Source organism: Rhincodon typus, chromosome 3 (genome assembly GCF_021869965.1).
Source record: "Rhincodon typus isolate 14 chromosome 3, sRhiTyp1.1, whole genome shotgun sequence".
Taxonomy (NCBI): Eukaryota; Metazoa; Chordata; class Chondrichthyes; order Orectolobiformes; family Rhincodontidae; genus Rhincodon; species Rhincodon typus.
In genome coordinates, this window is record NC_063334.1 from 46,064,127 (window position 1) to 46,086,476 (window position 22,350).

General features: G+C 43.7%; 1 protein-coding gene across 4 annotated transcripts in view; it reads right to left on the reverse strand.

Annotated features, from left to right (window-relative positions):
- Positions 1 to 22,350, reverse strand: part of frem1a (Fras1 related extracellular matrix 1a) — a 284,482-nt gene that overhangs the window by 12,800 nt on the left and 249,332 nt on the right. For all 4 annotated transcript variants that reach the window (XM_048595363.1, XM_048595364.1, XM_048595362.1 and 1 more), the window contains exons 29-31: positions 8,821 to 8,893; positions 6,699 to 6,848; positions 6,388 to 6,605 (exon numbers count right to left, since the gene is read on the reverse strand). In XM_048595363.1, the coding sequence (XP_048451320.1) occupies positions 6,388 to 6,605; positions 6,699 to 6,848; positions 8,821 to 8,893 (441 nt within the window). The remainder of the gene's footprint in view (positions 1 to 6,387; positions 6,606 to 6,698; positions 6,849 to 8,820; positions 8,894 to 22,350) is intronic.

Sequence of the window (22,350 nt, forward strand, 5' to 3'; positions counted from 1 at the left end):
ACTATGCACGCGCATGTGTTCAGAAGTAAAGGGTCCAGACTTGAAACTTCAGCTTTCCTGCTTCTCTGATGCTGCTTGGCCTGCTGTGTTCATCCAGCTCTATACCTTGTTATCTCAAATACATACTTTACAAAAGAGGACACAAATCAGATACCTGAATTGTTGGAGGATGCAAGATCAAGTGACAGGGAAGAGCTGAGGGAAATCAATATTAGTAGAGAAATCGTGCTGGGAAAATTATTGGGATTGAAGGCCGATAAATCCCCAGTGCCTGATAATCTCCATCCCAGAGTACTTAAGGAAGTAGCTTTAGATTTAGTGGATGCATTGGTGGTCATCTTCCAGGATTCTATAGACTCTGGAACAGTCCCTGCAGGTTGCAGGTTGGCTAATGTCACTCCAATATTCGAAAAAGGGAGGTAGAGAGAAAACAGGGAATTATAGACCGATAACTCTAACATTGATAGTGGGTAAAATTCTCGAATCCATTGTCAAGGATTTTATAGCAGAGCATTTAGAAAGCAGTGGCAGGATCAGACAAAGTCAGCATGGTTTATGACGGGGAAATCATGCTTGACAAATCTGTTGGAATTCTATGAAGATGTAACTAGTAGAGTTGACAAGGGGGAGCCAGTCAGTGTAGTATATTTGGACTTTTAGAAAGAGTTTGACAGAAGTCCCACATAAAAGATTAATGTGCAAGATTAAAGCGCACGGGAGTGGGGAAAGCACATTGAGATGAATAGGAAACTGGTTGTCAGAGATTAAACAAAGCGTAGGAATTAATGGGTTCTTTTCAAATTGGTAGGCAGTAACTAGTAGGGTGCCACAGGGATCGGTTCTGGGACCCCGGCTATTCACAATATATATTAATGATTTGGGTGAGGGAACAAAATGTAACATCTCCAAGTTTGCGGATGATACCAAGTTGGGTTGGGGGGAGGGTGAACCATGACAAGGATGCAGAGATCCTTCAGCATGATCTCGACAGTTTGGGTGAGTGGGCAAATCAATGGCAGATGCAGTACAATTTGGATAAATGTGAGGTTATTCACTTCGGAAGCAAAAACGAGAAGACAGATTACTACCTGAATGGCTGTAAATTGGGAGAGGGGAGTCTGCAGCGGAACCTGGTGTCCTTGTGCACCAGTTGCTGAAGGTAAACATGCAGGTGCAGCAGATGGTAAAGAAGGCAAATGATATGTTGGCCATCATGGTGACAGGTTTCAAGCACAGGAGCAGGGATGTGTTGTTGCAGTTGTACATGGGAACTGGCGAGACCACACCTGGAATATTGTGTGCAGTTTTGGTCTCCTTTTCTGAGGAAGGATGCTCTTGCTCTCGAGGGAGTGCAGCGAATGTTCATCAGGCTGATTCCTGGGATGGCGGGTCTAACGTATGAGGAGAGATTGACTAGGGTGTGATTGTTTTTACTGCAGTTCAGACAAATGAAGAGGGAATCTCAGAGACTTATAAAATTCTAACAGGACTGGACAGGGTAGATGCAGGGAAGATGTTCCCAATAGTGAGTGTGTCCAGAACAAAAGGTCACAGTATGAGGATTTGGGGTAGACGATTTTGGCCAGAGATGAGGAGACATTTCTTCATCCAAAGAGTGGTGAGCCTGTGGAATTCATTACCACAGGAAATAGTTGGTGCCAAAACATTGAATGTATTCAAGAGGCGATTTTATATAGCACTTGGGGCAAATGGGATGAAAGGTTATGGAGAGAAAACAGGATTAGGCTTTGAGTTGGATGATTAGCCATGATCATGAAGAATGGCGGAGCAGGCTTGAAGGGCCAAATGGCCTCCTCATGCTCCTATCTTCTATGTTTCTGTGTTCCTATGTGAAGAGAAAAAGACTGGTGAAGACAAATGTACATCTCTTGTAGTTAGAACAAGGTGAATTCATAATGGACATCAAAGAGATGGCAGTCCAGTTGAACAAATATTTTGGATCTGTCTTCACTAAAGAGGGCACAAATAACCTTCAGGAAATGCTAGGGGACAGAGGGTCAAGCATGAAGGAGGAACTGATGGAAATCATTATTAGTCAGGAAATGATATTGGGGAAATTGATGGGATTAAAACCAGATAACTCCTCAGGGCTGGATGCTCTACATCCCAGAGTACTTAAAGAAGTGGCTCTAGAAATAGCGGATGCTACTGGTGATCATTTTCCAGCATTCTGTAGTTCCAATGGACTTGAGGATAGCTAATGTAGTCTACTCTTCAAAAAAAGGAGGGAGAGAAAATGGGGAATGAAAGGTCGGTTAACCTGACATTGGTGGTGAGAAAAATGCTGGAGTCAATTGTTAAGGATGTAATAACTGAGCATTTGGAAAGTGGTGACAGAATCAGTCCTCGTCATCATGGATTTACTAAAGGAAAATCATGCTTGACAAATTTTCTGGAATTTTTTGAGCATGTGACTAGTAGAGTGAATGAGGGTAAATCAGTGGATGCTGTGTATCTGGACTTTCAAAAGGCTTTTGACAAGGTTAGTAAGGAAAAGTAAAGCTCATGGTATCGGAGGTAATGTAATGACATGGATAGAGAACTGGTTGGCAGACAGGAAGCAAAGAGTTGGAATAAAGAGGTCCTTTACCAAGTTGCAGGAAATGACGAGTGGGGTGCTGTAGGTTTCAGCGCTGGGACCCCAGTTGTTCAGAAAATACACTAACAACTTAGTCGAAGGAATTGAATGCCGTATCTCCAAATTTGCAGATGACACTAAGCTGGGTGGTAGCATGTGCTGTGAGGTGGATGCTAAGAGGCTGCAGGGGAACTTGGGCTAATTGGCTCAGCAGGCAAGTACTTGGCAAATGCAATAAAATGTGGATAAATGTGAGGTTATTCACTTTGGTCACAAAAATAGGAAGACAGATTATTATCTGAAAAGTGGCAGTTTAGGAAAAAGGTGAGGTGCAATGAAACCTAGGTGTCATTTTGAAATGGTCATATAAGTTTGGCATGCATGTGCAGCAGGTAGTGACGAAAACTAATGGCATGCTGGCCTTTTTTTTTCTTTATTCATTGACAGGATGAGGATATTGCTGGCTAGGCAGCATTTATTGTCCATCCATAATTGCCCAGGGGGCAGTTCAGAGTTAACTCATTGCTGTGGGTCTGGAGTCACATGTAGGCCAGACCAGGTAAGTATGGCAGTTTCCTTCCCTAAAGGACATTAATGAACCAGGTGGGTTTTTCTGACAATCGACAATGGATTCATGGTCATCATTAGATTCTTAATTCCAGATATTTTATTGAATTCAAATTCCACCATCTCCTGTGTTGGGTCTCTAAATTAACAATCCAGCGATAATACCACCAGGCCATCGCCTCCCCTAACAAGAGGATTTCAGTATCGGAGTAAGGGTGTCTTGCTGCAGCTATACAGGGCCTTGGTGTTGCCACACCTTGAGTAGTGTGCGCAATTTTGGTTTCCTAGTCTGAGGAAAGACAATCTTGCTATTGAGGGAGTCCAGCGAAGGTTCACCAGACTGATTCCCTGGGTGACATATGACAAAAGACTCGATCAACTGGGCTTGTACTCACTAGAATTTAGAAGAATGAGGGGGGATTTCTTAGAAACATATAAAATCCTGATGGGACTAGACAGGCTAGACGCAGGAAGAATGTTCCATATGTTGGGCAAGTCCAGAATTAGGTGTCACAGTCAAAGAATAAGATGTAAGCCATTCAGGACTGAGATGAAGAAGAATTTCTTCACTCAGACAGTTGTGAACCTGCGGAATTCTCTCCCACAGGGTGCTGTTGGGACCAATTCATTAGATATATTCAAGAGGGTGCTGGACGTGGCCCTTGTGGCTAAAGGCATCTAAGTATATCGAGAGAAGGCAGGAATGGGATACTGAAATTGCATGATCAGCCACAACCATATTGAATGGTGGTTCAGGCTCGACTGGCTGAATGGCCTATTTCTGCACCTATTTTCTATGTTTCTACCATGTTAACAAATTCTTAGCTTTAAATTTAATCCTTTACACAGGATATCTTCTATGTTTTCTTCCACCGAAAGTACTTCGCATCGGTCAACTATGGCTCCGTTGTTGGTCAGCATTCTCTGGGGAGATGGTAGCATAGTAGTTATGCCACTTAAATAATAATCTAGAGCCCCAAGCTAATGCTATGTTCAACTCCTATCACAGCAATTAATAGAATTTAAATTCAATTAATAACACCTGCAATATAGTCTCAGTAAAGGTACCATACCCATTATCCCACTACCTATTTTGTAAAAACCCACAATATTTTTTTGGGAAGGAAATCTGCCATCCTTATCTAGTCTGATCCATAGCAATATGGTTGATTCTTGGAAACATAGAAAATAGGTGCAGGACTAAATCATTCATCTAGCTCCCTCTTGAATATATCTTACTAACTAGCCCCAATAGTGCCCTCTCAAATGGCCCTAGCAAGCCACTCAATCCAAGGGCCATTAAGGATGGGAAACAAGGATGGTCCAACCAGCAATACACACATTGCATACAAGATTAAAAAACAATTCTAGCCTAATTTCTCCAAGATTCTATATTCAAATCCTAATCCAGGACAGAAATGAAAGCTAAAACTCTAGTGGAGCACAGATATATTACTGCACTGTCAGAGGTACTGTCTTTCAGATTAATGCGCAGATATCTTATTTCTTCCTCCACTACGTTGATGACTGTATCGGTGCTGCCTTGTGCTCCCATGAGGAGCTTGAGCAGTTCATCAACTTTATTACCACCTTTCACCCCAACCTCACATTCACCTGGACCATCTCTGATACCTCCCTCTCCTTCCTAAACCTCTCCGTCTCCATCTCTGGTAACTGCCTTGAAACTGATATCTATTTCAAGCCCACCAACTCCCACAGCTACTTGGACTAACCTCCTCTCACCCACCCTCCTGCAAGAATGCGATCCCCTACTCTCAATTCTTCTGCCTCCGCCACATCTACTCACAAATTTGAGCGTTCCATTCCCGGACATCCCAGACGTCCTCCTATTTCAAGGACTGCAACTACCCCCTCTGGTGATCAAAAATGCCCTCAACCACATCTCTTGCGTTTCCTGCACTTCTGCCCTCAAACCCCCTCCCCCAACAAAAATAAAGACAGAATCCCCCTTGTCCTCACATATCACCCACCAACATCCGCATCTAGCGTATCATTCTCCGTCACTTCCGCCACCTACAATCTGACCCCACAACCAAAAAGATATTTCCCTCCCCACCCCCTATCTGCCTTTCATAGGGGCTGCTCACTCAGCGACTCTCTTGTCTGCTCCACACTCCCCACTAACTCCCCCACACCCAGCACCTTTCCCTGCAACCACAGAAAGTGCTACACCTGCCCCTACACCTCCCACCTCACCTCCATTCAAGGCCCAAAGCAAACCTTTCGTATCAGACAAGGGTTCACCTACACATCTGCCAACTTCGTCTACTGTATCCGCTGCCCCCAATATGGTCTCCTCTACATCGGTGAGACCAAGTGTAGACTTGGAGACCATTTCGTAGAGCATCTGCATTCTGTATGCGACAAACGACACCACCTTCCGGTCAACAACAATTTAAACTACTCCTTGGGTGACATGTCCAGCCTGGTCTGCTCCAGTGCCACAATGACACCACACGCAAACTGGGGAAGCAGCACCTCACATTCCACCTTGGGAGTCTACAGCCCAATGGCCTAAACATAGAATTTATCAATTTTAAAATCTCCCCAGCCCCAGACTCATCCCATGACCAATCCTCCCTCTTTGACCTGACACAACCTGTCCATCTTCTCACCCACCTATCCACCCTACCATCCCACTGACCAATCCCCACCATCTTACATTCACCTATCACCATCCCACCTACTTTTCCCAGCCCCACCTCTTCTCTCTCTATTTATTTCTCAGCTCCCTTCCTCCTCCCCATTTCTGAAGAAGGGTCCCGACCCAAAACATTAACTTCCCTGCTCCTCTGACGCTACCTGGCCAGCTGTGTTCCTCCAGCTCCACACTATTGTTTGTGAGACAAGATTTTTTTTTCAGGAGATCATGCAACTTTGAAACTTTCTTTCAAAAAGGCGGAGTCACTGAATGTGTTTAAGGTAGAGGTGGATGGGTGAATATAATATGTGCTGATTTTTTCTATCCAAGATATCTGCTGGCAGTTATTAAAGCCCAGAGTCAGCCCAGTGAAGAACAGCCAACTCACTACACCCAGGCTGGAGTTGCTCCATTCGAAGTGATGCAAGCACCAAGCTAAAGCCTAATGAGAATTTCTGCCCTACTGTGTTTAAAGAAATTTTAAAATGAGTCTAAAACCTTAACATATAGTAGGACACTAACTAATCATTGCTGACCATTTTCCTCCATTTCCAGTTACCATTAGTTTCTTCTTGGAGGGTAGTTTCAGAGGGAACTGTTGCATCACATCCCCTTCGGACTCTTTCACATCTTCATTCAAGTTAGTCACTGCCATTCCTTCCACTAGGCCATTGTTACTCTTGAGATTCAGGAGGGTCGAGGGACCTGAAGCAAGTCTCCCTCTGTCTGGTGGATTCTCTTCACTTGTGTCATTCGTGAAGGTAACACTGCAGTGATCTATGAAACAAGATAGGGTACAGAAATGTAATAAATGTTGACTTGGAGAAGCAGCCTCCATACCATGCAATGAGTTTCTCTTTTGTGCTTTACCTTTTCCTCCATCAATGATCTTAATCAATGTCTTTGCCTTCGCACCAAGAACTACATTGATTGGCGATGCTAGTAACACTTCAAATATTTCCTCATTTTCTTCCAATTTGTCATCAATAATGACTATATTCCAACTCTTCACTGATACGCCTGCACAAAAAAGAAAATTCAAAGCAAAATGATGACAGAATAGTACAAATATATTGTACCAAAATTAGCTCTAAAACAGGGGGCTAAAAAAGCCTGTAAATATTCAAACGTCTTAACATTTTTCCATAAGATTTTAATTATGTTTGATGGTTTTAAATAAGAGGGTCAATTTTTCAAATGTACATTGAATGGATGGAATCTCACCTCCTGAAAGTGCATAACAGAATTTTTTAAAAAGTTCATAGAATGTGGGCATGACTGTCTGGCCCAGGATTTATTGCAAATCCTTAACTGCCCTGGAGAAGGTGATGTGAGCTGTTTTCTTGAACTGCAGTTATCATTTGTGTTATTGGTACATCCCACTGCTACAAAGGAAGGAACTGCAGGATTTTGACCTAGCAACAGTGAAGGAACGGTAGTGTAGTTCAGGTCAGGATGATGTGTGGCTTGGAGGGGAACTTTCAGGTTTATATACATCAGCTGCCTGAGAAAGGTAGTAATGGTCATGGGTTTGGAAGATGTTATCGAAGAACGTTGGTGAATTAATGCAGTAGACGATACACACTGCTGGCTCTGTTTCTGGCTAGTGGAGGGATACAATGTTAAAGTTTATGGTTGAGGTGCAAATTAGGAGGGCTGTTTTGTCCTGGACAGTATCAAGCTTCTTGAGCATTTTGGAGCTGCACTCTTCCAGGCAAGTGAGGGTGCATCCATCACAATCTTGACTTGTACTTTGTGGATGGTAGACAGGCTTTGGGGAGTCAGGAGGCAAGTTATTTACTTCAGGATTCCTAGTCTGACCTGGCTGTAGCCATAGTACTTATATGGCTAATCCAGTTCAGTTTCTGGTCAATGGTAACTCCCAGAGTCTTGTTAATGGGGCTTAGGCAATGGTGATGCTATTGAATGTTAAATCTGACCATAAAACATGGATCCCTGTTGGGGAGACATTTCACTGTACAAGAAATGACAGATATTTGACAGTGATTTCCAGATACACTCTTCTGGTTACCAAGGTTCAACATGAGCAGCACAGACTAAGAAAATTGCCTTATCTTGCAGAAGCAAAGCTGAGCTATTCATGTCCATCAATTATGTACCAACAAAATTTCCTTGCTGGAATGACCAGGCTAAATTAGTTGCAAAAATAACTCCACTATCCTTTAATGTTACAGCATATTCTCATCACATATTTCTTCCTCCAAACTAAACATGCCACCTGTTTATTTTAATTGCTCCTTAGTACAGAACTAGAGTATTGTTGGGGAAAAAAAGACTTCTAACACCCATGTTTTTAGTATCAGTTGAATGTTTGTGGAGGGGGAATTTTGTATGTGGGTTATAATTTTATCTGGTAGAGTTATATGTTGACGGTTCATAATTACTTATCTGTAGTCTGAATCTATTTATATATAATAGCCATTCTTATTAAGAACGGAAATGTCCTCGCTTCTAAAATATTGAACTCATGTGATGCTTCTGGCTTGGCAGGTAATTGTGAGTCATCATCTAACTGGTGTATTCTCCATGGCAGGATCTTTATCAACAAGAGTCCACTTGCCAATCAATCAGCACTCTCCTATCAAAGAATAAATCTTGTTTTTCCTTTACCTTGAAATTCATGCAAAATGTCCTGATGAGTAATACATGGCTGTTTGTCTGTCTTAGTTGAGATCAATTCCCCATACAACACCAGGTGTTGTATTTCCCACTGGTGCATTCCTCCTTTTTAATCTTTGTTAGTCACTAGTCTGTGCTAATCACAAGGGTCATGCTGAGCTCATTTAATGCACACATGCTCCTGGCTATATCATTCTGTACAGCTGCATATCACCAGGTGACTTCCATGATTCCAAACAACCTGGCAATAACACCAAATGAAATTACAACTTGAAATCTACTGACTATATCATCCGATGTGTCATCCAACATAATCATTTCAATACCTTTATCTTTAACAATTAGAATCTACCTGGATCAAACTGGATAAGGTTGGCAGAACTGTGAGTAAAATCTTTTCCAACCGAAGCTGAAATGCTGTTGACCTGCAAAGCAATGAAGATAATAAACACCATAAAAATTTAATAGAGCTGTAAGAAACAATGATTACATATGATGGAGATCAGCATTTGGGCTAGTGGAAATCAGAGAGTAGTTAGATAAAGGAATTCAATTGGAAGGTTAATGGAGGTGAATTCATGTAGGTTCAAGGAGATTTGAAAGAGATTTATGTTTAAAACAGTACTGTTATATTACATTGTCACTAATGCTGCTTTCTCTTTACCGCTAAATAAGGAGCTTCAACTCCTTATAAATGACAACAGGCCTTGATTTAGATCCATACATATTAGGTTCTCAAATGCAGTGTTTAAGACTTCTCTTTTCGCTTACGCAGTCTAAACTGGTGTCTGACATCAGAAAGAGGGAAGTCTTGTGACCAGAGATAGTGGGAACAGCCGATGCTGGAGAATCTGAGATAACAAGGTGTAGAGCTGGATGAACAAAGCAGGCCAAGCAGCATCAGAGGAGCAGGAGAGCTGACGTTTTGGATCTGGACCCTTCTTCAGAAATTCACACAATTTTGTCAGAAAGGGAGCACTGTTGCATAAGGGTGTAAGGATCTGAGGAGTGTCATAAGCACCACCCACCTTGAATGAACTGGTGGGAGAATACTTTAGGGTCTTGAAAGAGTAATACTGAAAGATGCAAGATTCTGAGGTGGCTTGACAAGGTAGATGTTGAGAAGATGTTTCTACTAGTGGAGAAGCCTAGAACATGGTTATAGAATAAGAAGACACTCGTTTAAAATTGAAAAGGAATTTTTTTTCTCCCAGAGAGCAGTAGATATTTGGAATTTGTTGAAGCATGTGAGTTGTTTCTTGTGGATGGTACAGTCTGCGGCCAATGCGCTAGCAGAGACTGTTATTGCTTGTATGAGTGGATGTGATGCAATTCAAGTACTGCTTCGTTCTGGATAATGTCAAGTTTCTTGAACATTTTTGGAGCTGCTATCATCCAGGTAAGTAGGGAATATTCCATCACACTGCTGACTTGTGTCTTGTAGATGGTGGATAATGGTAACCCCCTAGGATAATAATAGTGGGAGATTCAGTGGTGGCAATGCCTTTGAATATCAAAGGGCGATGGTTAGATAGTGATTTTCAGACGCTTCCTAGGCACAAATGTTACTTGATATTTCTCAGCCCAAAGCTTGGATATTATCAACCTCTAGTAGCATGCAGGTATGGTATGTTTCACGACCTGATTTGTTACAAATGTGGCTGAATGCTGTGTAATTATTTACAACCACCCACCACTAATCGCAGGACACAGCAAAGATTATTTGATGAAGCAGCTGAAAATGACTCGGCTCCTAGGACACTACCCTGAAGAACTCTTGCAGAGATGTCCTGGAGCTAAGTTGACTGACCTCCAACAATGACGATCATTTTCCTTTGTGCCAGCTGTGATTCTAACCAGCAGAATTTCTCCCTGATCCCCACTGACTCCAATTTTGCTGCGGCTCCTGAATGACACACTTAGTAAAATGTTCCCTCAATGTCAAGGGTAGACACTCATCCCTAACTTCTGGAATTCAACTGTTTTTCATGTTTGGACCAACACTGTGATGAAGGCAGGAGCTCGTGGCACTGGCAAAACTCAAACTAAGTATCAACGTGCAGGTTTTTCACAGAATCATAGAATCCCAACAGTGCAGAGAGAGGCCATTCAGTCCATTGAGTTTGCAACAAACCCTAGAACAGCATCCCACCAACTTCACCCCATCCCCATAATCCCACATTTGCTGTGGCTAACTCACATGAGCTGCACAATTTTCGACTGTGGGAGGAAACCGGAGCACCCAGCAGAAACATATGGTGCAGGGAGAACATCAAAGTCCACACAGTCACTCAATCTGGAATCAAACCTGGGTCCACAGTGCTGTGAGGCAGCCATGCTAACCACTGTGCCACTCTGCTGCCCTCAAAATCTGTTAAGCAATTGTTGTTTGATATCACTGTTGATGACAACTTCTGACAGTTTGATGATGATCGAGAATGAGATTCTTCCAGCAGGTTTTGTTTCTGTATATACTCTCCCACCTGTTCTTGTCTCATCTGCAAATTTGGGTACGTTACACTCTGCCCCTTCCTCCAAGTTATTAAGACAGATCGTAAAGAATTGAGGCGCTAGGACTGATCTTTGTGGCATTCTACTAGTTACATCTTTCCAACTTGAAGATCCATTAATCCTGATACTCCATATTTTGTGTGTCAGTTAATCTTCATTGCATGCTAATACATTACCAGCAAAACTGTGAGCTCCAATCTTGTGCAACAACCTTTTATGTGACATCTTATTGATTGGCCTCTGAAAATTCAAATGCTTACATAGTGGGCAGCAGGTTCAGTTGCATGGAAAATTGTGTAAAAATTTAAACTGGGAGAAGGGCTCAGCGAAGGGTTATTAAAGTTTCCAGAACAAGTAATAGAATAGAGAAGAGTAACCTAGAACATAGAACAGTACAGCACAGTACAGGCCCTTCGGCCCACGATGTTGAGCCGACCTATTATCCTACTAAGATCAATCTAACCTGTATACCCTACATTTTACTATCCTCCATATGTCAATCCAAGAGTCACCTGTAAGTCTCTAAAGTATCTGACTCCACTAACACTGCCAGCAGTGCATTCCAAGTGCCCACCACTCTCTGTGTGAAGAACCTACCTCTGACATCTCCCCTATACCTCCCTCCAATCACCTTAAAATTATGTTCCCTCGTAATAGTCATTTCCGCCCTGGGAAAAAGTCTCTGACTATCCACTTTATCTATGCCTCTCATCATCTCATACACCTCTATCAAGTCACCTCTCATCCTTCTTCGCTCCAATGAAAAAAGCCCTAGCTCCCTCAACCTTTCCTCATAAGACCTGCCCTCCAGTCCAGGCAGCATCCTGGTAAATCTCCTCTGCACCCTCTCTAAAGCTTCCACATCTTTCCTGTAATGAGGTGACCAGAACTGAACACAATATTCCAAGTGTGGTTTAACCAGACCTTTATAGAGCTACAGCATAACCTCATGGCTCTTAAACTCAATTCCCCTGCCAATGAAAGCCAACACGCCATACACCTTCTTTACAACCCTATCAACTTGGGTAGCAACTTTGAGGGATATATGGACGTGGACCCCAAGATCCCTCTGTCCCTCCACACTGCTGAGAATCCTGCCATAAACCCTGTATTCTGCATTCAAATTTGACCTTCCAAAATGAATCACTTCACACTTTACTGGGTTAAATTCCATCTGCCACATCTTTGCCCAGCTCTGCATCCTGTCAATAGACTTAAAACATTACCCTGCTCTCTTTCCATGGATGCTGCCTGACCCACAGAAGTGAGGAAGGGTCACTGGACCCGAAACATTAACTCTTTTTATCCTTCACAGATGCTGCCAGACCTGCTGTGCTTTTCCAGCAACTTTGTTTTTGTTCCTGATTTATAGCATCCACAGTTCTTTCGGTTTTTCTCAGGAGATAGAACTAGCAGTAGCCAGGCCTGTGGCATCACAACTGGTTCTACTGTAGAGCAGGGTGTGGCAAAGTCTAGGCGAGTGATCGTAGTAGGTGACTCGATAGTCAGGGGCACAGATAGGTGTTTCTGTGGCCGTGAATGACACTCTAGGATGGTGTGTTGCCTCCCTGGTGCCAGGGTCCTGAGCAGGTACAGGGCATCCTGAAGCGGGATGGAAAACAGACAGAAGTCATTGTCCACATTGCCACAAATGACATTGGTAGGAAGAGGGAAGAGGTCCTACAAGGACAATTCAGGGAGTTAAGTAGGGAGCTAGAATGCAGGACTACCAGGCGAGTAATCCCAGGATTACTACCTGTGCCATGGGCTAGTGAGTCTAGGAACAGCGAGAGAGTGCAGTTGAACATGTAGCTACAGAACTGGTGTAGGAGGGAGGGCTTTAGACATATGGATCATTGGGATGTCTTCTGGGGGAAGGTGGGACTTGTACAGGAAGGATGGGTTGCACCTGAACTGGAGGGGCACCCATATCCTGGGTGGGTGGTTTGCTAGAGCTCTTTGGGAGGGTTTAAATGAGTGTAGCTGGAGGGTGGGAACCAGAATGCTAGGCCAGTAATTGCAGGGACTCGGGACAAAAGTGTGGCAGAGATATGCATAGCGCAGAGTAAGAGCAGGCACAGGGAAGTCACAGGGTTCATAGGGACTGGAGACTGGAATGCATTTGCTTCAATGCAAGAAGTACGCAGGTAAGTCAGATGAACTAAAAGCATGTATTACCACATGGAATTATGATGTTATTGCCATTGCGGAGATATGGTTAAAGGAGGGACAGGACTGGCAGCTTAACATTCCTGGATAATGCTGTTTAGAAGGGACAGAAAGGGAAACAGAAGGGGTGGGGGAGCTGCTTTGCTGCTTAGTGATCACATCACAGCTGTGTTGAGGGAAGATACCTTAGAGGGATCTTGCATTGAGGCATTATGGGTACAGTTCAAGAATAGGAAGGGTGAAATCACAATGTTGGGAGTTTTCTATGGACCTCTATGTAGTCATATACTGGAAAGGTGTGAAAAGAGAAGGGAGGTCGTGGTGGGTGACTTCAACTTTCCTCTTATTGACTGGTAATCCTTTAGAGCCAGGGGCTCGGATGGAGAGCAATTTGTTAGTTGTCTCCAGGAGGGCATTTTGAGCCAGTATGTTGACAATCCATCCAGAGAGGAGGCCATATTAGACTTGGTCCTAGGGACAGGTGATTGATGTTTTTGTAGGAGAGTTTTTCGGGTTTAGTGACCATAACTCCACAAGTTTTTGATTAGTCATGGAAAAGGTCACAAGTGGGCCTCGGATGAGGAGGCTTACTAGACTAAGAGTCAAATTACACCCAAATTAGACAGGAACTGGAGAATGTGGGTTGGAAGCAGCTGGTTGAGGGCAAATCTACTTCTGGCATGTGGGAGGCTTTTAAAGACCAATTGAAAAAAGTGCAGGACATGCATCTCCCTGCAATTCTAAAGGATAGGAATGGCAGGATTCAGGAACCATGGATGACAAGGGAAATTGAAAGGCTAGTCAAAAGAAAAAGGGAAGCATACAACAAGTCTAGGCAGCTACAAACTGACGAAACCCTGGAGGAGTACAGAGAAATTAGGAATGAACTTAAATGCAGAATTAGGAAGGCAAAAAAAGGCCATGAAATGGCTTTAGCAAACAGGGTCAGAGAGAATCCCAAGGCTTTTTATGCATATGTTCAGAAAAAGAGGGTAACAAGCGAAAGAGTAGGCCCACTCAAGGACGAGGGAGAAAAGTTATTGTCGAGCCACAGGAAGTGGGGAGATACTGTATGAGTACTTTGTTCGGTTTTCACCAAGAAGGACATGACTAATGTTGAGGTCAGGCATGTCAACATCTTGAAAGAGGAAGTTTTGGGAATCCTAAATTGCATTAAGATAGACAAGTCCTCAGGACCAGATGGGACCCACTCCAAATTACTCAGAGGCAAAGGAGGAAATGGCTGGGTATTGGCAGATATCTTCACATTCTCGTTAACCACTGGTGAAGTTCCAGAGGACTGTAGATTAGTGAACATTGTTCCCTTGTTTAAGAAAGGATGCAGGGATAATCCAGGAAACTATAGGCCAGTGAGCTTGACGTCTGTGGTGGGGAAGCTGTTAAGAAGATAATGAGAGCCAAGATATATGCACATTGAGGAAAATGGACTAGTTAGTGACGGGCAGCATGGTTTTGTCTGGGGAAGGTCATGTCTCACCAACCTGATTGAATTCTTTGAAGTGGTAATGAGGATAATTGGTGAGGGAAGGGCTGTGGATAAAGTTTATGTGGACTTTAGTAAGGCATTTGATAAAGTCTCACATACAATTTGGTACAAAAACTAAAATCATGAGGGATTCGGGGTGGCCTGGCTAAATGCATAGAAAATTGGCTTGGTCATAGAAAACAGTGGGTAGTGGTGAAAGGATACTTTTCAGAATGGAGACTGGTAACTACTGGTGTTCCACAGGGATCAGTCTTAGGTCCTTTGTTGTTTGTAGTATATATAAATGATCTGCAGGAAAATGTGGGTGGCCTGATAAGCAAGTTTGCTGATGTCACAAAGATTGGTGGAGTTGCTGATAGTGCCAACGACTGTGAAAGTATACAATAGGAAAAAAATAGATTTGTGACTTGGGCACAGAAATGGCAGATGGAATTTAATCCAGACAAATGCGAGGTGATGCATTTTGGAGGATCAAATTTAGGTGTGAATTATATTGTAAATGGCAGAACCCTTAGGAACACTACCATTCAGACGGATCTGGGCGTGCAGGTCCACCGTTCCCTGAAAGTGGCAAGGTAGACAAAGTGATTAAGAAGGCATATGGCATGCTTGCATTCATCACCTGGGGCATGGAGTACAAGAGTTGGCAAAACATGTTGCAGCTATATAAAACCCTTATTAGGCCGCATTTGGAGTAGGGCGTGCAGTTTTGGTTGCCACACTACCAGAAAGATGTGGAAGCTTTGGAGAGAGTACAGAGAAGGTTCACCAGGATGTTGCCTGGTTTCCAGGGCATTGACTATGACAAAAGGTTAAAAAGCTTAGGATTGTTTTCACTGGAAAGAAGCAGCTGAGTGGAGACTTGATAGAGATCTACAAAATTGAGAGGCATACATAGGGTGGAAGTCGGAGGCATTTTCCCCAGGGTTGAAGTTTCAATTATAAGAGGGCACAGATTCAAGATCAGAGGGGGAAAGTTTAAGGGAGATGTGCGAGGGAAGTTTTTCACGCCGAGAGCGGTAGCAGCCTGAAATACGCTACCAGAAGAGGTGGTGGAAGCGGGCACATTGAAGACATTTAAGAGGCACATAGATGGGTACATGAAGAGGGAGAAAATAGAGGGATACAGATCAAAAAATGGCAGTTTTGTTTTTAGATTAATTAGGCATGATGGTCGGCACATGGGTGGAGGGCCGAAGGGCCTGTTCCTGTGCTGTAATTTTTCATTTGTTCATTTGTATCTGTTTGAACCAGCACCAGCACTGGAATCCATTTCTCCCCAGACATACAATTTCAGGCTAACACAGTTTCTCCTCTTTGGAAAGTCCTCAACCTTGCAGTTCCAGCCCTTCTGACCATCTGTCCTTCTTGTTTTGCATCCACCGCCTCTCTGGTCTATTCTAGCTGAAGCAAACCAAATCTGGTTCTCAGCTGACGGTTGAACATTAAGAACGCTGGCGAGCACTGAGACATTGCATGTGGTGTGTTCCTTTGTGTGCTGAGAAACTTACTAAGTCACCATCTAGGAAACCTTCCCCATTTGAGGCCTTTGAGGCCTTCTTCAGGGTTTGTGCAAATCATTCTGCCTGGCCATTTCTCACAGAGTAATACAGTGCCAATCTTACATGTCAGGCTACGTGATTTTCCAGGTGCTCCTCAAACTCTTGCGCCCACAAATCATGGGCAGTTGTCAATCACAACTTGTTTGGGGGTTCCCAAACCTGATAAACATTTCATTCAGTCAATTTATCATTGCTTCCATTGAAACTGACTTCATAACTGCCACCTTGGGCCACTTGAATTGGGTATCCATGATCACTAGTAACATCTGTCCCTCTACTGGTCCCATGAAATCAAAGTGAATCTGCTGCCAGAGTGATTGAGGTCATTTCCACGGGTGAATGGACAACTACGGCAGCATCTTCCTTACTAGGTTGCAAGATTCATACGATCCAACTTTCTCCTCAATCTGGGAGTCCGGCTTCGGCCAGCAAAGTAGTTCCTATTTCTTTCATTCATAGCACACCAGGATGCCTTTGGTGCACTTGTTCCAGCACCTTTCCTCTGAATTTCAACTCTAACTCTCCGCATTAAAGACCTGCCTGATACAGACAACCCCTACCTCCTGGACAGGTAGGGGCATAATTCTGGGCAGTTTCTATGAGAAGTCCTTCCTCTCAGAACTAAGTCTACCAACAGGCTCAAGGCCAGGTCATTCTGGGTAGCGTTCCGCACCAGACTTTCTAACCAATATCTTGTCTTCCTGGGAAAAGTGCATAATTTTCAGGTTCCAGTTGGGAACATCCTTATTTCCTGGTATTGGTAATCTTGATGTAGCATCTGCATTGTCAGTATCTGTTTTCATACAAGTACACTAACAGTGCTAGTGCCTACCTCTGCATACGTGCTGCTGCCATTGACAGTATTCTTGTATATGGGCCAAAAATGGAGGTTAATGGTCAGTGATCTATCAGCAAATTTGAAAGCTGCTTTTATTGGATGGCTTCACGTGAAACCAAACAATCCTCCAAGGAATCTTGAAAGAACCCTCCAAATTTAAAATGTTTTGCTAATCTCTTCGAGGTGGCCACAAATTGGGCAATGGACTCTCCTTTGTACTGTAGCCATTTATGAAAACAGAAAAGTTCCACAATCATCAGTGGCCTTGGTGCAAAATAAAAAAGAACAAAGAAAATTACAGCACAGGAATAGGCCCTTCGGCCCTCCAAGCTTGCACCAACATGCTTCCCGTCACAACTAAAACCCCCTACGCTTCCGGGGACCGTATCCCTCTATTCCCATCCTATTCATGTATTTTTCAAGATGCCCTTTTAAAGTCACTATTGTATCTGCTTCCACTCCTCCTGGCAGCGAGTTCCAGGCACCCACCGCCCTCTGCATAAAAATACTTGCTTCGTATATCACCTTCAAAACTTCCCCCTTGCACCTTAAACCTATGCCCCTAGTAACTGACTCTTCCACCTGGTAAAAACCTTTTGACTGTTGACTCTGGCCATGCCTTTCATTATGTTGCAGACCTCTATCAGGTCACCCCTCAACCTCCGTTGTTCCAGTGAGAACAACCCATGTTTCTCCAATCTGTCCTCATAGCTAATGCCCTCCATACCAGGCAACATCCTGGTAAACCTTTTCTGCACCCTCTCTAAAGCCATCACATCCTTCTGGTAGTGTAGCGACCAGAATTGAAAACAATATTCCAAATGTAGCCGAACTAAGGTTCTATAAAGCTGCAACATTACCTGCCAATTTTTAAACTCAATGACCTGGCCGATGAAGGCAAGCATGCCGTATGCCTTGTTGACTACATTCTCCACCTGCGTTGCCACTTTCAGTGACCCGTGTACCTGTACAATCAGATACCTCTACCTATCAGTACTCTTAAGGGTTCTGCCATTTATTTAATATTTTCCATCTGGATTAGGTCTTCCAAAATGCATTACCTCACATTTTTCTGGATGAAATTCCATCTGTCATCTCTGTGCCCAAGTCACTAATCGATCTACATCCTGCTGAATCGTCTGACAGTCCTCATCACTATCTATAATTCCACCAAACCTTGTGTAATCCGCAAACTAACTAATCAAACCAGTTACATTTTCCTCCAAATCATTCATATACATTACACATAGCAATGGTCCCAACACTGATCCCTGAGGAACATCAGTAGTCACAGCCCTCCATTCAGAAACGCACCCTTCCACTGCTAACCTCTGTCTCCCATGACCGAGCCAGTTTTTTTTCCCATCTTGCAAGCTCACCTCTGACCCAGTGCGACTTTATCTTCTGTGTCATTCTGCCATGAGGGACCTTGTCAAAGGCCTTACTGAAGTCCATGTAGACAGTATCCACTGCCCTATCCTCATCAATCATCTTTTGTCATTTCCTCAAAAAACTCAATCAAGTTAGTGAGACGCGACTCCCCTTCAAAAAACCATGTTGCCTCTTGCTAATACGCCCACTTATTTCCAAGTGGGAGTAAATCCTGTCTCGAAGAATCCTCTCCAATAATTTCCCTACCGCTGACGTAAGGCTCACCGGCCTGTGATTAGCTGGATTATCCCTGCCACCCTTCTTAAACAAAGGAACAACACTGGCTATTCTCCAATCCTCTGGGACCTCCCCCGCAGCCAGAGAGGATACAAAGATTTCTCTCAATGCCCAAGTAATTTCCTCCATTGCCTCTCTCAGCATTCTGGGGTTTATCCCATCAGGCCCTGGGAACTTGTCTACCTTAATAGAACATAGAACATAGAACAATGTTTTTCAAGACCTCCAATACCTTTTGATCTCAACAGGTCCTTCTCTATGGTGAATACTGATGCAAAGTATTCATTTAATCCAATGGCCATTTCCTCTGGCTCCACACATAAATTCCCTTCCCTGTCCTTGAGTGGGCCAACCGTCTCCCTGGCTATCCTCTTGCTGTTTATATATGTATAAAAAGCCTTGAGAATTTCCTAATCCTGTTGGCCAATGACTTTTCATGACCCCTTTTTGCCCTCCTGACTCCTTGCTTTAGTTTCTTTTGACTTTCCTTGTATTCCTCCCTTGCTTCATGTGTTCCCAGCCTCCTAGCCTTGATAAATGCTTCCTTTTTCTTTTTGACCAGGCTCACAATATCTCTCGTTATCCAAGGTTCACTAAACTTGCCATACTTATCCTTCATCATTACAGGAACATGCTGGCCCTGAGTTCCTATTAACTTATGTTTGAAAGCCTCCCACATACCATATGTTGATTTGCCCTCAAACATCTGCCTCCAATCTATATTCTTCAGTTCCTGCCTAATATTGTTGTAATTAACCTTCCCCCAATTTAGCACCTTCACCTGACAACTACAATTCTCTTTATCCATCAGTACCTTAAAGCTTACTGAATTGAGATTACTGTTCCCATTCTGCTGAGATGTTGACCACCTGGCCAGGCTCATTGCCCAATACTAGGTCCAGTACGGACCTAGTTGGACTGTCTACATACTGTTTTAAGAAGCCCTCCTGGACGCTTCTTACAAACTCTGCCCCGTCTGTGCCCCAAACACTAAGGGAGTCCCAGTCAATATATGGGAAGTTAAAATCATGCAGAACAACCCTGTTACTTTTACATCTTGCCAAAATCTCCTTACATATCTGTTATTCTATCTCCTGCTGACTGTTGGGAGACTCATAGTAAACCCCAAACATTGTGATTGCACCCTTCCTGTTCCTGAGCTCTACCCTCCTGAGCTCTACCCATATTGCTTCTCTGTATGAGCCATATGAGGTGTCCTCCCGCAGTACAGCTGTGATATACTCCTCAACAGGTAGTGCAGCTACCCCATCCCTTTTACATCTCCCTCTATCCCGCCTGAAACATCTGTATCCTGGAACGTTAAGCTGCCAATCCTGTCCCTCCCTTAATCAAGTCTCTGTAATAGCAACAACATCATAGTTTCAAGTACTAATCCAAGCTCTAAGTTCATCTGCCTTATTTGTTACACTTGTCGCATTGAAACAGATGCACTTCAATCCACCCGACCCGCTTTGATCAGAAACCACACCCTGTCTGCTCTTCCTGAATCTTACTGGCCCTATTTTCCAGTTCCCTCTCAGTCAATTCACTTTTGCTTTTCACCCTCCTGCAAAGCTAGTTTAAATCCTCCCGAGTGACACCATCAAACCTCCCAGCCAGAATATTTGTGCCCCTCCAGTTTAGATGCAACCTATTCTTCTTGTACAGGTCCCATCTGCCCAGAAAAGATCCCAGTGGTTCAGGTATCTGAAACCCTCCCTTCCATCACGTGTTGAGCTGTACTATCTTCCTATGTCTGGCCTCGCTGGTATGTGGCACAGGGTGTAATCCCAAGATTACAAACTTGGAGGTCCTGCTTTTTAACTTTCTACCGAACTCCCTGAACTGATGCTTTTGTGTTTTTGTTTAACTTCTCAACAATTTGCATCGCTCTTGATATGTCTTCTCTGCTAGTTTTTACAGTTGCACCAGACTCCTTAGAATTCCAAGGTCTTGCTCTCAACAGTACTCAAAAATACTGGTACCATTTTGTCTTCTGCCACTTTGTTCACCTTTGAAATGCTCAGTGTACAAATGTTACCTCTACAATTCCACACTATTTTGTGAAGTCCAGATGATGTCTTTCCTCCCGACGAAAGAAAACTGTGTTCAGTTACAGTTTGAGGCCATATCTCACTCTCATCACCAGTTATTCCTTTGTGGTTCACTCGAACTACTAGATCTAGCCTCCCCTAGCTCCAACCTCTGAGTTACCACATCTGCTTTCTTAAAGGGGCAGCACATATCCAAGTACTTCTTTAACAGTGATGAGCTACCTATTTGAACTGTCGCAGTCCACAAGCTGTGGTTGACCCACAATGCCCTTAGGGAGGGAATGCCAGACTTATGACCCAGCCACAGTGAAGGGACAGCAATATATTTCTAAGTGACGATAGTGAGTGACTTGGAAGGGAACTTGCAGGTGGTGGTGTTCTCATCTATTTGCTGTTCTTGTCCTTTTACATGGAAGTGATCGTGGATTTGGAAGGTGGTGTCTGAGAATCTTGGGTGAATTTCTGCAGTGCATCTTGGGGATAGTACACACTGCTGCGACTGAGCATCAGTAGAGAAGAGAGTGGATGGGCTTTGTCTTGGACGCTGTCAAGCTTCTTGAATGTTGTTGTCTCTTGTAGTTGGTGGACAGGCTTTGGGGAGTCAAGAAGTAAGTTACTCGCTGCAGTATTCCAAGCTTCTGGCTACAGAGCAGGTCAATGAGTTGATGTGTCAAGTCCAGTTGAGTTTTTGGTACTCAAATGGTAACCCCAAAGATGTTGATAGCGGGGGATTCAGTGATGGTAACACCACTGAATGTCAAGGAGCAGTGGTTGGATTGTTATTGGAATTGATAATTGCCTGGCATTTGTGTGGCATGAATGTTACTTGCCATTTGTCACCCCAAGCCTGGATACTGATGAGAGCTTGTTGCATTTGAACATGGACTGCTTCAGTATGAGGATTTGCGAATGGTCCAGAACATTGCGCAATCATCACGAACATCCACCCCCCTGACCTTATAATGGAGCAAAGGGCATTGATCAAGTAGCTGAAGATGGTTTAGTTCAGAAAATGATCCTGACGTGCTCCTGCAAAGAAATTCTGGAGCTGAGATGACTGGCCTCCAACAACCATAATCATCTTCCTGGTATGACACCATGCAGCAGAGAGTATGCTCCCTGACAGAATCATAGAATCCTAACAAGTGAGGAAAGAGGCCATTTGGTGTACTGAGTCAGCATTGCCTCGCCAAAGAACTTCTAACTTAGACCCAACACCTTACCCAATCCCTGTAACTGTGCATTCACCATGGGTAATCCACCTTGCCTGCACATCCCTGGACACTATGGACAATTTAGCATGGCCAGTCCACCTAACCTGCACAAACTTCGGACTGTGGGAGGAAACGGGAGCACCTGGTGGAAACACATGTAGAGATGGGGAGAATGTATAAACTCCACACAGTCATCTGAGGCTGGAATTGAACTCAGATCCCTGGTGCTGTGAGGGAGCAGTGCTAACTGCTGAGACACCATGATACTAAGTGAGAGATAGTAGGAACTGCAGATGCTGGAGAATCCGAGACAACAAGGTGCAGAGCTGGATGAACACAGCAGGCCAAGCAGCATCATA